The sequence below is a fragment of the Dendropsophus ebraccatus genome, chromosome 7, assembly GCF_027789765.1.
Source record: "Dendropsophus ebraccatus isolate aDenEbr1 chromosome 7, aDenEbr1.pat, whole genome shotgun sequence".
In the NCBI taxonomy this organism is placed as follows: domain Eukaryota; kingdom Metazoa; phylum Chordata; class Amphibia; order Anura; family Hylidae; genus Dendropsophus; species Dendropsophus ebraccatus.
The window spans coordinates 91,025,768-91,043,458 of NC_091460.1; the positions used below are offsets into that span (position 1 = coordinate 91,025,768).

The 17,691-nt window shown below is 44.8% G+C and overlaps 1 protein-coding gene across 5 annotated transcripts in view; it reads left to right on the plus strand.

Annotated features, from left to right (window-relative positions):
* LOC138797564 (calcium-binding and coiled-coil domain-containing protein 2-like) overlaps positions 1-17,460 on the plus strand; it is a 46,772-nt gene extending 29,312 nt beyond the window's left edge. For 3 of the 5 annotated variants that reach the window (XM_069977886.1, XM_069977883.1, XM_069977884.1), the window contains 4 exons: positions 5,556-5,629; positions 15,544-15,623; positions 15,757-15,925; positions 17,173-17,460. In XM_069977886.1, the coding sequence (XP_069833987.1) occupies positions 5,556-5,629; positions 15,544-15,623; positions 15,757-15,925; positions 17,173-17,322 (473 nt within the window). In that variant the 3' untranslated portion in view covers positions 17,323-17,460. Of the gene's footprint in view, positions 1-222; positions 260-5,555; positions 5,630-15,543; positions 15,624-15,756; positions 15,926-17,172 lie in introns of those variants that run through there. The other 2 variants (XM_069977887.1, XM_069977885.1) reach the window with 2 other exon arrangements.
* The last annotated feature ends 231 nt before the right edge of the window (positions 17,461-17,691 follow it).

Sequence of the window (17,691 nt, forward strand, 5' to 3'; positions counted from 1 at the left end):
GGCTGGTCTAGTGGGGGTCTATGAGAGCGGCTGAGGGGATGTGAATTGGACATCTCCTGGCTTTTCTGTAAAAATGCCGTTTTTTCTTTGTCTTATCTTTAGCGGTTCTTGAATATCGCAGCAAGCTTTGGCTATAGGTTTTTTTTAAAATTCCATTTTGTGGTATTTCTCCTTCAATGTAGATTGAAAAAACATCGGTATAAAGGCATGAGTATTCTACAGGAGAGAAACCGTCATGCAAACGCATCATGAATTATGGGTGGGGGGATTTTTTTTTATTTTTTTTTTATTTTTTTATAAAATAATAGCAACATAAATAGTGTCTGAAGGAAACCTAAAGTCCAACACACTGGCAAGAGGGCGCACTACCCATAACCAGTCCCTGTAACGCTGTGTTCACACTGGCAGGAGGGCGCACTGCCTATAACCAGCCCCTGTAACGTTGTGTTCACACTGGCAAGAGGGCGCACACTGCCCATATCAGCCCCTGTAACGCTGTGTTCACACTTTCAGGAGGGCGCACTGCCCATAACCAGCCCCTGTAACGTTGTGTTCACACTGGCAGCAGGGCGCACCCTGTAAGGCAATGTGTATTGTGAAGGCATTGTTTAATTGCTGTCCAGAACTGCAGATCTGACCTCTGCAGGGAGCTCTGCACATTCTCTTGATGGCGCAGCTGGAGAACAGAGGTTATCAGAGGAGATATCATACACTCTTACCTTCTCCCCCGGCCCCCCTCTTGCACGGGCCCCATAGCAACTGCCTACCCTGCCCCTATGGTAGCTACGCCACTGCTCCCCCCGGCGTACACACGGTAAAAATCTGCTCTATAGATATGAAAAAATGAGGATCTTGGTAAACCATTTAATCAAACAGAGTGTACCATGTCACCACGTTCAGGTGTCCTCAGAGACATGGTCTTACTCTAGCATTTTCACACTAGCAATGACCTCTCCTGAGCTAACAATAAGCCTATAACTAGGCAGATAGGATCCAAATAATCTCTTTTTTTAACCCCTTTATGACCATGAGCGTATATTTACACCTATACAGGCTGGGCCTTAACGCAAAGGAGCGTAAATGTATGCACTATGAAGCGAACTCAGGAGCTGAGCTCGCTTTCTAGCAGGTGGGGACTGGCTGCAATAGTCCCCCCCCCCCATTTTATACATAATACACCTGTTAGGACTCGGGCTATGCGTTTGGCTCGGCATCCTTAGCAGCCAGACTGCATGTCAGGTTTTGCTCTGCTCTGCTATTCATGTTGTAGTAGTGGCCAGTATTCACTCCCTGACAGATCAGCATAGGTGTAGTGAGTTCACTAATCAATGACTGAAGGCTGACTCACTAGTCAGCTGTCAGTATCTGGGCAGGACCTGGAGCCTCAGCCCCAATCACGCCTTGGGGGCTGGGACTACAGGTCCCATAAGTATAATCCCCTGTCTCAGTATCTTGCCTGCGATAGAGCCTAGTACTCCTAGTGTTTCTTGACCTCGCGTTTTCCCTGACTTAGATACTCCTGTGTACCTGACCTTTTGGCTTGTATTTTGACTATCCCTTGGACACGTTTTTGTACCACGCCGCTAGACTGTTGCTGACCCGGAATTCTCACCTCGCTCTTGTTGTGGGTTTCTGTCTTGTTTTGTGTTGCACCCTAGCAGTAAAGGGACTGCCGTCCAATTGTCCGTTTGCCACCTAGGGCATCTGGGGCAAGCAGGTAGGGCCAGTGGGGTAGGTGCCAGCTTCAGGGCTCACCTGTCCTTGTGTCTCCCTGTCCCTATCCTGACAACACCTAAAAATAATAAAGTTGGTTAACATATAATATACCGTAAGGTGTGTTATTGTCCGATCTATTAAAATAAAACAATATTCTACACGCACGGTTAACCCTGTAAACAGAAAAAACGGTAAAAAACACGGATTGCTTTTTTAAAATTACATTTTATGTATAAAAAAAATGTATAAAAAGTGATCAATCTGTCTTATCTAGAAATAAATGTTACTAATAAAAACTAGAGAGCAAAAAATGACACCCAATACGCCCAAAAACGCTATAAGAGTCACAATGGGGCCATTTTAAATATACCTATTTGCAAAAAAAAAAAAGTTTTACTGCTAATAAAAATAGTAAAACAGTAGAAAACCTAGTGAACAAAAATATTAGTGAACATGCATATCACTGTGTTCAGACTAACCTATAAAGTAACGGAAAAATGTCAGTTTTACCGGAAAAAGCATTACGTAAACATGGAGCCCCCAAAAATTGCGGAATCACATTTTCTGACCCAAATTCGCCCCATAAATGATATTTTGGGGGTTCCATCATTCATTTTATTCATTCAGATTTAAAGATGCCATTACAAAGAACATCTGCTCCTGAAAAAAACAAGCCCTCACATGGCTCTGTAGGTGGAAAACAAAAAAATGTGGGGTCTTAGAAGGCGAGGAGGAAAAAACAAAAAGCCCAAGGAGGCAATTGGCCGGTCCTTAAATTGGCCCGGTCCTTAAAGGGGTAGTGCAGCGCTACACATTTATTCACTAAATAACACGCATTACAAAGTTATACAATTTTGTAATGTGTGTTATTTAAGTGAATGGCCCCCTTCCCTGTGTTCCCACGCCCCCGGAAGTGTGGTGCATTATACTCACCGCATTACTGTCGACCCCGACCGCCATCTTGGGACAATGACGTAATCCCCGTAATCCCCCTCTGGTGCGTCATTAGCTGCTATTGTGTCCCCTAGAGTTGGTCCTTGATAAAGTTCAGGAGTCAAAGTCGGAGCTCTGGCTTACTGACTCCTAGCCCTGTTTGATATCACTGTGTTCACAATTGTCTGAACTATTAACCTCATAACAAACCATGACGTATCTCATACGTCGTGGCACCTTTAGGGGGGTTCAGAGAGGGGCCGCGCTGCGACTCCGCTCTGAACCGCCACCATCCAGGGTGCTTTCTGCAGCCCAGGGCCACGGCTATTAGCGTCCGATCACCGCGTCCGCTAATAAGGACATTTAAATGCAGCTGTCAGACATGACGGCTGCATTTAAATGCCCTGCAGAGCGCCATCCCTGGTGTCTAGTGGGGGGATCTCCCCTCCGTGATCACATCGCCCGGATCAAATTGACGCTGATCCCGGCTTGGCAATCCATGCATCTGGTCTGCTGCAGACCAGAGCAATACAGCACCGATCTGATGGATCAGTGCTGTGTTAAGTATACTACACTGATCTCTGAGAGATCAGTGTAGTTGTATTAGAAGTCCCCCAGGGGGACTTCTAATTAATGTATATGTTAAAAAAAATGTTTTTAATAATAAAAAAATCTTCTAATAAGAGTATGAATCACCCCCCTTTTCTTATTTAATAAATAAAAGAATATTTGGTATCACCGCGTGCGTAATCACCCAAACTATTAAATTATACCATTCCTGATCTTGCGCGGTAAACGGCGTAAGCGACCAAAAGTTCCAAACTGCTAAATTGCGCATTTTTTGTCACATCCAGAAAAATTGTAACAAAAAGTCCCATATACGCAATCAAGGTACCAATAGGAAGAACACATCATGGCACATATAATGACACCTCACACAGCCCCATAGACCAAAGGATAAAAGCGTTATAATGATGGTAATAGAGCAATTTTAAGGAACATTTAGTTTTTTTTTTTTTTTTTAAAGATTTAAATTTTTTTGAAGCAGTCAGATAAAATAAAAGTGATGCAAGTTGCCTATCATTGTAATCGGCCTTATATACACAAGGAGGAAAAAAACAAAAGCGCATAACTGAAAATTGGGTCAGACCTTAAAGGCCCTATTACACGGAACAATTATCACCCGATATCGGCTGTTATGGACAATAATCATCTCGTGTAATAGAAGGCAACGATCAGCCGACATGAACGATGTTGGCTGATCGTTGCAGTTGTTTCTCTTTCAACAGGTTGAAAGACAACTCATATAGCAACGATCTGCTGCCGTCTCTGAGGAATAGGAGCTGCAGCAGCAGACTGCTGCTATATGCTATGATCTAGCGTTCACCCGGGCAGCTCCCCGCGGCCCTTCCTGGACTCACCCGCTCACTGCCGCTGCATGAAATAGCGGCGGCAGCGAGCAGGGATTGAGGAGCAAATGAGCGCTGACAGCTAATGCTGACGCGAACTAAGATGCTCCATTCCCCTTATTAGTTTAGTTGCCCGTCTTTGTACCCTCTCCAGCTCTAGGACGTCCTTTTTTTTTAATCTGGTTCCAAAACTGGACAGCATACTCCAGATGAGGCCACATCAAAGCTTTATAAAGCGGTAATATATCCATGTCCCGAGAGTCCATGCCTGTTTTAATGCATGACAATATCCTGCGGGCCTTAGAAGACGCTGCCTGACATTGTGTGCTGTTCTGTAATCTATTACCTACAAGTACACCCAGATCCTTCTCCATCAGTGACTCTCCCAGTGTAACTCCCCCCAGGACATATGATGCATGTGGGTTATTAGTACCCAGGTGCATAACTTTACATTTATCCACATTGAACCTCATTTGCCAAGTGGACATCTAAGTCATCCTGTAACATCTGCACATCTTCCATACACTGTACTGTACTACAAAGCTTGGTGTCATCTGCAAAGATAGAAACATTGCTGGTAATTCCATTCTCATTATCATTAATATACAAGTTAAACAGAAGAGGGCCCGGTACTGACCCTTGGGGTACACCACTTATTACCGGGGGCCATTCGGTATAGGAATCATTGACCACCACTCTCTGGGTACGATTATTAAGCCAGTTTTCAATCCAATTACACATTAAACTTTCCAAACCAATAGACTTTAACTTACCCATCAGACGTCCATGAGGAACTGTGTCAAACGCTTTAACAAAATCCAAGTACACGATATCCACAGCCGCGCCGACGTCCAGGCTTCTACTTACCTCATTGAGTAAAAGCGTCGGAATTCTGCTGCGAAATCCCCCTGCCTCAGAGTGTCAATGGGATGCCGTGACACTTTTACTAAAGGCCCTATTCCACGGGCCGATGGAGATGTCAGCGCTCGTTTGCTCTTCTTTCCCCGCTCGCTGCCGCCGATATTACACTTTGCGGCAGCGACCGGGTGAGTGCTGGAGGAGCCGCGGGGAGTTGCGGGGGGCTGCCCGTGTTATTGCTAGATTGTCTGGGCAGCCCATAGAGGCTGACCACCGCTCCTGTTCCACGGAGTGACTGCAGCAGATCACTGCTATACCATTGAAAAACAAACCACTGCAATGATCGGCCAGTATGAGCGCTGTCAGCTGATCATTGCCTTCTATTCCCTGGGACAATTTTCGGTCAAATACGGCTGATAAGTGTTTTGTGGAATAGAGCCTTTAGTGTGAACATACCTTAACAGCTTTACATTGTTTGTGAATTTTTAGGAAAAATGAAAAATGTTCTCTCCTTGAAGGGGTATTGCCTATAATAAAGTGTTCACACCAGTAAAATGTTGCACCATAGACCAAAAAACTTTCAAAGAAATAATGGCTCCATACTGACTGTATCTTACACACTGCTATTGTTCCCTACAGATACAAGACTATTGACGCAGCAAGAGAAGGAAAAAGTACAAGAAAACAAACTACACATTGGGGAGGAAAGTAAAGTAAGTAGAGAATTACTGTGGACTCAGTTACTAGGGATCTCACACTTTGTCATTTCTAAAATACTTTTCTCTCCTCATCTTCACGACGGCACCACAGGAGTTAACTCGTACCCTAGGGACAGGAAAAACACACACGAGAGGTTAAAAGCCCCTCCCCTTCCCACTCTCACCAGTGTTTTTCCTGTCCCAGCAGGGCAGGCACGAGAGGTGGGGATCCCTTGTGAAGATGAGAGATCCCCTCTAAGAAAGAAAGAAAGAAGATAACTACCTGCCAGTGGATCGATCGAGGTCTGCCTCCTTCCTTCCTGAGGGCGACTGGCTGGATCCTGGATCCAAGGTAGGGGGAAGGCCCGGTGTTCCGCGCCTTCCCTTTCTGTGACGGAGTGCACTTGGGTCTCTCTCTGGAGGCTCCCTGTCAGTAGTGCCTCGCACACCCATCCGGGGAGGGAGAGTGGGACAACCGACACTGCAGTAGGAGGTAGCGGTGTTTGGGGCTGCTCTCCCTCGTGTGCGGCCTACTTCCGGTGGAGTCGTGGGCGGCCGGAAGTCAGGCCTGGAGCGTAACCTCTGATGAGGGGACGCTCCGACGTCACACCGGAAGTATCGTCACTTCCGGTCCGCTCGCGGTTCGCGGCGGGTTTGAAAAGCAGTCTTCGCTGGTCTGAGGTCTGAGCGGTCTTGCTGGTCTGAGGTCTAGCTGGTACTGGTCTAAGGTCTAAGCTGTGCTGATCTGAGGTCTATGCAGTCTGACTACCTGGAGTAAGCGATCCTGCTGGTCTGAGGTCTGGACGGCATCATGGAAGAATCCTCTCCTACCACATCAGACAAGCCCTCTCAGCCGCCGATGGCGGTAAGTGTGCCTACTTTGGCAGCCACACAAAGGGGGGGGGACATACTATATGTGGTTAATACATGCAGTTAGGCATCGTTCATCCACTGTAGGTCTCTCCCTATACCCTTACTCGGTATATACTAATAGCTAAACAGACCCTCATAAATGTTATTATTATGCTCTGTTTAGGAAAAAGAGAAAGGCAAGAGTAAAGACAAACCAAGATCTGCTTTTGTGAGGAGATGCATAAATTGTAATGCAAGACTCTCTTCCTCATGGAAAAAGAACATATGTTCTGCCTGTGTGAATGATATCATAAAGAAGGACAGAACCTTGTTTCTTGCTGATATCAGGAAAATGATGAGGGATGAGATTAATGCATCACGTGCAGCTGAAACTTCACCCGCACCTAATGCCTCTGCTCCAGTGGAGCCGGTTATTCAGCCTCAATTAAACCATGCTTCCATTGAACCTCCTGAACAACATTCAGCAGTTTCTTTGACAACTATTCAGGCTGTTAACCCTTCAGTTGCCCCTCCAACCTTCCTATCTCCAGCTGCTCCATTAATTCTGCCATCAGTTACAGGATCAGGATTTGGAGAAGGAAGTATATCTGTACAATCTGACAGGTCAAAAAGACGCAGACAGGCATCATAAGAGTCTGAATATGAGTCGGGCCAGATTTCAGATTCAGTAGAGATCATTTTGGATGGTGAACCTTCTCATTCTGAAACAAGGAAGTATTATTTCTCCTCTGAGCGCACGGACAATCTAATACGTGCCGTCCGTCAAACTCTAGCCGTAGAGGAAGTACAGGAGGAGTTATCCGCCAAAGATAAGTTTTTTGCGGGACTCAAAGCAAAAGAAAGTTGACTTTCCCTGTACATGAGACTTTGCAGTCACTCATCACTGATGAGTGGCAGGACCCAGAAAAAAGACTGACAGTCCCAGGAGAGATTAAAAGGCGTCTTCCTTTTAAAAAGGAAGATTTAGAGAATTGGGGTGAATTACCCAAAATAGACGCTCAGGTGGCAAAAGCCGCTAAAAAATCTCTCCTTCAATTTGAAGACTCTTCACAACTGAAGGATCCAATGGATCGGAAGGCGGAGAGTCTTAGGAAATCATGGGAGACAGTCTCATATTCCCTAAAAAATAATATTGCGGCAACCTGTGTCGCTCGAGCAATGTATGTGTGGATAGACCAGCTGGAGGAACACTTGAGGAATAGAGAGACATCAAGGGAACAGATAATAGATTCTCTCCCTGTTCTTAGAGACGCTGCGGCTTTCTTGTCGGACTCCACAGCAGACTCAGTACGAGTAGCCGCAAAAGATGGGGCCCTGACTAATGCAACTAGAAGGGCATTATGGATGAAAAATTCGTCTGGAGATAGTATTTCCAGATCTAAATTATGTAGCATTCCCTTTGGAGGAAAATATGTGTTCGGGTCAGTACTTGAGAAGATTGTAGAGAAATCAGTGGACAAAAATAAAGCGCTTCCAGAAGTAAAAGCGCAGAAAAAGAAAGAACAGCAGTATAAGCGCCCAAAAACTCAGGAAAGTTATAGGAGGAAAGGTAAAGGTGGTCGATGGAGCTACCCTAAAGGAGGAAATAAAAAGAATATTTTTTACACCCCCAAATCCTAACAGGATAAACAATGACACCGGACCGGTGGGGGGAAGATTGAACAGGTACCGAGAAGCCTGGTCAGGAATAACAGGTTACAAAATAGAATTTTTATCTTCTCCCCCCCAGGAGGTTTCTGATTTCTCGACAGTCTTCTCCAACACTACAGGATTATTTGGTGAGATCAGTGAAGAAACTAATCTCATCGAATGTAGTCATCCCTGTCCCAGTGACGGAACTGGGGAAAGGGCATTATTCAAGCCTATTCTTGTTTCCAAAACCAAATGGAACTTACAGGTTAATAATAAACCTAAAACCTGTCAACAAATTTGTGAAGTACAAGCGCTTCAAAATGGAGTCAATCAAGTCCACCACTCCTCTAATACGGAAAGGCGCAGTGATGGCTTCCATAGACTTAACCGACGCCTACTACCACATACCAATCCATCCCGAGTCTCAAAAGTTCCTGAGATTCGCAGTACGGATAGACGGTAAAGTACAACATTACCAGTTTAGAGCTCTTCCATTCGGAATCTCTTCTGCTCCCCGCATATTTACTGCTGTTATGGGGGAAGTAACCTCTTTTCTCCATATTCAGGGTATAAGTGTTGTTGCGTATCTTGATGATCTGCTCCTCATTTCAGAGTCCTCGCAGAAACTCCTTCAGGACCTGAGAACTACGTCCGATCTTCTCAAATCTCTGGGCAGGCTGATCAACCTACAAAAATCAGATCTCACTCCGGGTACAGAGAAGGTATTTTTAGGAATTCTTCTAAACTCCAATAGACAGATGTCCTTTCTCCCTACAGAGAAAAAACAATCCTTACCCCAAAAGATTAAAATCTTCAAGGCAAAATCCTTCTGCCGTGTTAGAGAAGCGATGTCCGTCCTGGGATCCATGATGGCCTGTATTCCAGCAATTCCATGGAGTCAAGCTCACTCTAGAGTTCTACAGAGCCAGATCTTATCCACATGGAACAAAAGTAAGTCTGGTCTAGACAAAAAATTTTCTTTGTCTCCCCAGGTTCGACGCTCCCTAGACTGGTGGTTGATACCGTCCAATCTAGAAAGGGGTGTTCATTGGAATCCAGCACCCAGGAAGATACTGTCTACAGACGCAAGTCAGACCGGTTGGGGGGCTCAAATAGACTTTCAGCTCTTCCAAGGGAAGTGGACAAAAGAAATTGCAGACAGGTCCTCAAATTTCAGAGAGCTCATGGTAATGTGGATATCGTTACAACAGGCAGTGAGTATACTAAAGCAATCTCACGTTCATGTCCTCTCAGACAACGTAACAGCGGTGGCGCACTTAAGACATCAGGGCAGTGCAAAACGGAATTCACTGAGACAGATATCAGACAAGATATTCGCCTGGGCGGAGGAAAATGTCCTTTCCATCTCAGCAACACATCTCAGGGGGACAGAAAATGTTCATGCAGACTACTTGAGCCGACACACCATTCACCCGGGCGAATGGTGTCTAAAGCAAGAGATCTTCGACATGTTGGTACACAGATGGGGACAACCTCAGATTGACCTCTTCGCCACAAGACAGAACAGGAAGGTACGGACATTCTTTTCTCTAGATCCGAGGGATGGTCCGGAGACAATAGATGCTCTCTCCCAAACTTGGGACTTCTCTCTGGCTTACGGGTTTCCTCCGATACCCCTAATTCCAAAAACCCTACAGAAAATACAATCAGAAGGAACGACAACAATTCTACTAGTTCCTTAGTGGCCCAGGAGAGCATGGTTCGGACTTCTCCACACTCTGGCCCTGGAACCTCCAGTTCATCTCCCCAGGATACCGGACCTATACACCAGGGTCCATTCCACCATCCGGATCTACTCTCATTAAAGATGTCAGCATGGATCCTGAGAGGACGATGCTGAGGAGCAAAGGTCTCTCAGAGGAAGTAATTACCACCTTACAAAAAAGCAGGAAACCAGTCACTTCCAAGATATATCTTAAAGTCTGGAAGGTTTTTTTTCTCATGGTGCCCGGAAGTATTAAATACCTTTCCTGATGACCCAAATTTTTCCACAATACTAAACTTTTTACAGGCAGGATTAGAAAAAGGTCTAAAACCAGCCACATTAAAGGTCCAGGTAGCAGCATTATCATCCATATATGATTGTAATATCGCAGAACATCGGTGGATTAAAATTTTTTTAAAAAGCGCTACTAGACAAAATCCCACTATTAGGGACTTACACCCCCCATGGGACTTAAATATCGTCCTTGAAGGACTATCCAGACTCCCATTTGAACCAATGGAGGAAGCAAATATAAGATTTATCTCCTTTAAAACCGCTTTTTTTAGTGGCAATCGTCTCAGCCAGAAGGGTAGGAGAAATTCAGGCTCTTACAACTCAAGAACCATACTGCTCTATTCAAGAAGATCGTATTGTGCTAAAGACTGATCCAAAATTCCTAGGAAAAATTTCATTCTCTAGATGTAAGAAGGGCAATTATACATTATCTACAAGCTTGTAGTGCCTGGAGGAAGGATCAGTCCCTGTTCATACAATTTCAGGGTCCTAATAAAGGAAAGAAAGTTTCAAAGAGCGTTTTATCCAGTTGGATAAAGAAGGCGATAGAAGAGACGTACAACATCCAAAAGATTCCATGTCCTCTTTAAATAAAGGCTCATTCCACCAGGGCAGTATCCACCACATGGGCAGAAAGAGCTTGTGTATCAATAGACCAAATCTGTCGAGCCGCAACATGGTCGTCTCCACATACATTTACCAGGCATTATAGACTGCAGCTTCAGCGTAATGAGGATCTAGCCTTTGGCAGGAAGGTTCTCCAAGCTGTGGTCCCGCCCTAAGGTAATGGTTGGTATTCTCCTGTGGTGCCGTCGTGAAGATGAGGAGAGAAAAAAGGGTTAGTCTTACTGGTAAGACGTTTTCTCCGAAGTCTTCACGACGGCACCAACATCCCTCCCTATAATGTGTATTAAGTTACACTCTTGTGGTGCCAGATATGGTTAAAATTACACTGGTGAGAGTGGGAAGGGGAGGGGCTTTTAACCTCTCGTGTGTGTTTTTCCTGTCCCTAGGGTACGAGTTAACTCCTGTGGTGCCGTCGTGAAGACTTCGGAGAAAACGTCTTACCAGTAAGACTAACCCTTTTTTGTCTTTGCTCCACAAATTGACATTCTTTCCGGCATTGTATTCCAACACTCTTAAAGCAGACTTTAACAGTCGAGTCACATTATAGTAAATACCAGCTAATAATAAGAGTAAGCTCGCTGTGTGAAGCACAGGCAGAAGCTAGACTGTCTGAGGATAACTCAAGACCTAGTAGAATGTCACAGATATCTAGAGCCATGCTGACTCTAGTGTATCCCACCGTTGCTTGGAGGGTGCATGGTGAAGGACTCATAGAGCAAACATGACAATTGAATTGGTCCCACAGATGCTCAGGCACACACACACACACAGATTTATCTGACAGTTCATTGAAGCCAAAGCCAACAGACTATACACAGAGAACAGGTCATGAAGGAAAGACTGGGATTTCTCCTCTTTTCAAATTCATTTCTGGCTTTGGCTTCAATAATCCGTCAGATATCTGTGTGTTTAATAGGGCCTTTAGGTTCATATCTGGGAAAATAGAGGTCCAGGGTAGTACTATGAAGTCTTGGTCATGCTCTTCCAACCAATGTCTGACTTTGCAATGTTGCCATTTGTCCACATACGATACACTTTTCCCAGAGAAGCATGCCAACGGTACACAAACAGCAAATTTTTTTAAATGCTGAACAATAGTTCATCTGTTTTTTTTATTCATGACAGCGAAAGAGGATATGTGTCCAGACAGCCTATATACCCACAAAATTAGCAGGTGACACGTGACTTCTTTCATGAGCTACTGCCAAGATCGAAAGTAGGAACTGGTCTTAATAATGCTACTTGATAGTGTTTGACACCAAGATTACACAGTTAGCGGGGCCGGAAACAGTTGGCTTGGTGCGCTGTGTAGTGGTAATGGCAGCTCATCTGCCGCTCAAGTAAACCTCAGTTGAGCTGGAGTAACCAGGTCCAGCCACTACAAAGTTTAAAGAGCCTCTGTCACTACTTTATGCTACCCTTAGACAGACAGCATAAACCTACTGACAGAGAAGCTGAACAGAATGATGCATCACTAAGGGTCTTATAAGACGGACCGACAACCGCCGATCAATAATGTAAACTAGCTCCGATCTGCTAGATCGGTGCTAATTTACTGAGCCTATTACACAACTCTATTATTGTTTAGCAAGGGCTGCAAGGACATCGCTAGCGATGTCCGTGCAGCCTTTGCCCTAAACCATTCATTACCTGTCCCAGTCTTCACTTGCCTTCTGCTTGCTAACCAGCGCTGCTCGCTGCAGCTTTTCTGATCTGACAGGCCGCTGAGCCAATCGCTGGCCACGGCAGTCCCAGCCAGTGATTGGCTCAGTGGCCTGTCAGCTCAGAGAAGAGTGTGGTGGGCTGTAACATGTCCTTACTCCCCCTTCTATCCCTGCATGATTGTCAGTCAGCTGAAAGCAGAGTTAGAAGAGCAAACGAGCGCTCTCAGCGCTCGTTTGCTCCTCGTTCCCTGCTCGCTGCCGCCGCTATTCAACGCCTGGTAAACCTGGCAAATCTGAGGCTGACCCACTGCAGTCGCAGAATTCTACACCTGCTCTGGAGTTGGCATAGATTTTTTACATGATTTAGGCCGCACCTCCTCACTGAACAGACAGGCTAAAACAGAAAGATGTAAGTCATACACCGATCTGTTCAGCATTTCTGTCTCTAGTTTATGCTGCCCTCATTTAAGGCACCACATATTTAGTTCCCCCACCCCCGCACGTGGACCCGGAAATGTAGTGTACCATACATACCTGACGCATGTCGACCCCCGTCCCCGATCTTCTGTCAACGTAATTTTCGGGAGGCCGGCCGAATCGATGCAGCCGTCCCTGATGCCCCCTCTGCTGCGTCATCAGCTGCCACTTGTGAGTCCACGTGCGGGAGTGGGGGAACACGGGGAAGGGGGCGATTCACATACATAACATACATTACAAAGTTTATACAACCTATAACTATATAAAAATGCTGGACAACAAAATCACCATTTATGAATGAATACTTTATTATTACATATCAAAAAAATATATTTAAAAACATTAAAAAGGAAGCAAAAAGATACATAACATATATCAAATGGTATACAAGGCAGGAATAAATAGATGTTCAATACACTATATACTGGATAAACAGTGGTATGTCAATTGACTCCCGGGGGTAATAAGTGTGCTAGTGCAAGTAAACAAAAGACTGAGAAAGTGCTAAGATAACCTCTCTGTTAGTGTTGCAAGTGCAGTTAAAGGTACAAAGTCACATATGCTATGATAAGCTATAAAGTAAACTAGTAGAGTAAAAATACTTAAACCACGGGGTCCACACTGTATGCTGCCAAGTATTGCCGCTCACCCGACGCAGCGTTTCGCTGTATAAGCTTTATCAAGGGTCGACCCTTGATAAAGCTTATACAGCGAACGCTGCGTCGGGTGAGTGGCAATACTTGGCAGCATACAGTGTGGACCCCGTGGTTTAAGTATTTTTACTCTACTAGTTTACTTTATAGCTTATCATAGCATATGTGACTTTGTACCTTTAACTGCACTTGCAACACTAACAGAGAGGTTATCTTAGCACTTTCTCAGTCTTTTGTTTACTTGCACTAGCACACTTATTACCCCCGGGAGTCAATTGACATACCACTGTTTATCCAGTATATAGTGTATTGAACATCTATTTATTCCTGCCTTGTATACCATTTGATATATGTTATGTATCTTTTTGCTTCCTTTTTAATGTTTTTAAATATATTTTTTTGATATGTAATAATAAAGTATTCATTCATAAATGGTGATTTAGTTGTCTAGCATTTTTATATAGTTATAGGTTGTATATATCGTGTTTGATGCTTATGGATAGTAGTGACTAATAGTCTTTTGTTAGGTCACCTACATTACAAAGTTGTATAACTTAGTAATGTGTGTTATTTTGTGAATAATTTCTTAGCGCCGCACTACCACTTTAAGGCGCCATGAGAGCCAAGGAGGAAAGTGCACCTTAAACTATGAGCTGGGCAGTCAGGAAAGCAGCCTGTGACGCAGATTGGTCAGAGTTATGGTGTGTTTACACGGAACGATTATCGCTTGAATTTTCGTGATAACAATCGCATTTGAGCGATAATCGGCTTGTGTAAACAGTGAACGATCAAGCGAAGAGCGAGAAATCGTTCTTTTTGATCTTTCACCATGTTCTCAAATTGTCGTTGTTTGTTCGCTAAAAATTTGCAGATCACTTTATGTAAACAGACTTTCATCGATTCACCCTATGTGTGAGAGAGGCTTAAGCAATCTTTAAACATTCACAATAATGATTTTTCCGTTCCGTCTAAACGCTGATCGTAAACGCAGCATTACAGTCTGCCTGTTAACCCCACCTTTAGTAAATCACTGGCGCTCACAATCCAGTGACTAAACCTCATGATTTTCAGCCACTTATGTAGCTACAGGTCCACGCGTAGATTGTTTGGATCATTGAATCTTTTTTTCTGTTCTTCCAAATCTTAAATTCTGCAGATTATAATTTTGAGAGAAGTCTTTGCTTCCCCTCCCCTCCAGTAGGTGATGATTGTATTTGTTGGAACAACCTCTCTTATGCCTGGGATTGTCACTTTCTTATTAAACTGTGTATGCAGTGTCCCGGAACAGGTCCTCTTATCCTCACACTTTTATTATGACCAGTCCTGTTCTGGAAAGCTATGGTTCACTGCAAACTGTGTGTATTGTGTCACCCCTCTGTGTTCATGTCTGCTATTCCATGCATTTCTTGTATGCATATTCAAGTATTAGTGCCTAAGGGTATTATGTCGCCCCCCAGTGTTCAAGTATGGTACTTCTCATGTATATTTCACTGTATATGCCTAATGGTGTGATGATGCAATGGCTGGATGTCACGTGACTGCCCCTGCTTCCATGGTAACTCCAATGGCCATCGAGCTTTGGCTGGGGAATACCATGTGACTTCCTGTTCTACCTCAGACTATTCCCTACCACAGATGGGATAGGGTGTGTGTTCTCTCTCCCCTGTCAGGAGAGAGACACGTGTGCTCTGCTGCTCCAGTTCCACCAGAAGCGTTCCTGGCTGTGTTCTATTCTCAAGATTCTCATCTATTCTCAAGATCTGGGTGCCGTTCTTCAGTCATTCCTCTCATTATCTTCTCTAATCATCAACAGCAAGTATTCATCTCAGTTCCATTCCACCCAGCATCTTATCCTCAGTATCACTACTACTCTCATCATTCAGCACGCTATCAGCACAGCCTATTGCAGCATTACCGTTAGGGGCCAGGGGCATCGCATGTAGATTTTAGATTTTTTTTTATTTATTCTTATTTGTAATACAGGACAAACAAGGCTCTGAGCAGATGACCTGTCCCCAATCCCAAATGCCCAAAAGAGTGGACGTCACTGAGACCTTAAGCTGGTAAGTTCATCCTCAATGCCAGCACCATGGTGCCACCTTCCCACTCTTACATTACTGTAGACAATCATTCTGTGGCTCTACAGTTTTCCTCCTAGCCTTTTCACTGTCAGATTACTTTGATTTTCTCTTGCAGTTCCTGCTGCAAACAATCACAAAAACTAAAAGAGGAGAATGAGACGTTATTAAATCGTCTTCAACACAATGAGCATGAATATGAAAGGCTTCTATCCCGAATCATGGAGGAGAAGTTGAAAGAGGCCAAGAAAATGAACCAGATCTGTGAGAGGATGAAAAGGTCTGAGGTGGTCTGTTTTTTTTTAACAGTCTTAGGGTCCTATTTCACGGGCCGAGGAGGGCCCGATCAACTTTGTAAACGAGCGGCGATCGGTCGTTTACTGGGCCTATTCCACGGCCCGATGATCGTTGAGCGAGGGCTGCAGGGACTTCGTTACCGTTGTCCTTGCAGCATCATACATTACCTGCAGGTCTTCTTCTCCGCGCTGTCTTCATCCTCGGGTCCCGTGCGCTCTATCTTCAGAATGGCCGGTCAGCTGACAGGCCACACTCAGCCAATCACAGGCCGCGGCGGTCCCTGCCTGTGATTGGCTGAGCGCTCCGTCAGCTGACAGGCCATTCTGAAGATAGAGCGCGCGGGACACAGGGATGAAGACAGCGTGGAGAAGCCTGTACAGATAATGTATGCTGCTGCTTGTCAAATCATCGGTCGCCCGCCGCGCACCGCTATTCAACCGTAACGAGGCGCGGTGGGGGAACGATGATTTTAGGTCTGGCCCTAAATGAACGATCAGCCGATGACCTGATCATCGGCTGATCGTTCTCTCTATTTCACCGAACGATAATCAGCCGAATCAGGCCAAATGGGGCCGATCCGGCCGATTATCATTACTGTGGAATAGGGCCCTTACAGTCTGTGTGTGTGTTTCTGTCCCCTGCTATTAAGATAGGCTAGGTAAAGTTTGTTCTCAGGGTGGTATAACACAGCTCAATATTCTGGATAAGTGATATATATCATTAGTAATGTCTGTGCAGCGCTTGCTGTATATAGTAAATAATAAAGTATATACATTATCCCTCCACACTCCCGGTGTTGTTCTCACTTCTACCCACTCCCCTGCTGCCGCTGGAACTTCGGTGCCCTTCACTGAAGTGACAAGCCACTCAGCCAATGACTGGCCAAGATGGGACGGCACCATGGCCAGTGTTTGGCTGAGCAGCCTATCACTTAAAAGGCGGGAAAGAAGCTTCAGCAGCAGTGGCGGGGAGCAGGTAGAAGCGAGAAAAACACTGGGGAGCATGGACCGGTATGTATACAGTTTATTATATATATATTTTTTCTTACACAGTCATCAGCGGTTGCCATGCATCACCATTACACGTAGTGATGTGCGGCCGGATTTTTAGGCAGTACCAGAAGACCCGATCAGCATTATCATTATGACACGGAGCAATAATCTCCCAAAACAGTCCGATTTCGCAGACTACCACTCTGTGTGATAGGGCCTTTATTGTTACTTATTTTTTTCTGCAGACAACAAAGGAGGAAAGAGCTTCATCAATGAAGATGACATGTGGCATCTCAGAGCCTATAAAGATACCATATTATGAAATGATGCATACAGTGGTTAGCGTGGTTGCTGTGCAGTGCTTGGATCCAATGTACCAAAGTCAACACCTGTAAGGAGCATATACGTTCTCCTGTGTTTGCTTTGGTTTTTTTTCCAGACGCAAAGAACTACTGATGAGATAATCTGTGACTGAGGTTCTATCGACCAGTTATATTCAGCACTGTAAAAATAAAGAATTAATATGCTTAGAATGGTATTCCTGCCAAAATCTTTTTTTGCATTGTGAAATAGCCCACCCACAACTCCATACATTGCCTAAAGCAAGTAATTCCCTGTATGAAGCCATTTTGGGGCTATTTCACCCCCTCCGGATGCAAAGAATGAGCAAAAAGTCCACTCCAACATGCTTCTTCCTCCTGGCCCCCACCTTCGGTGTTGGGATCATGTGTCCTTCTCTTCAATTGGCTTGGTTAGCTAAAGAC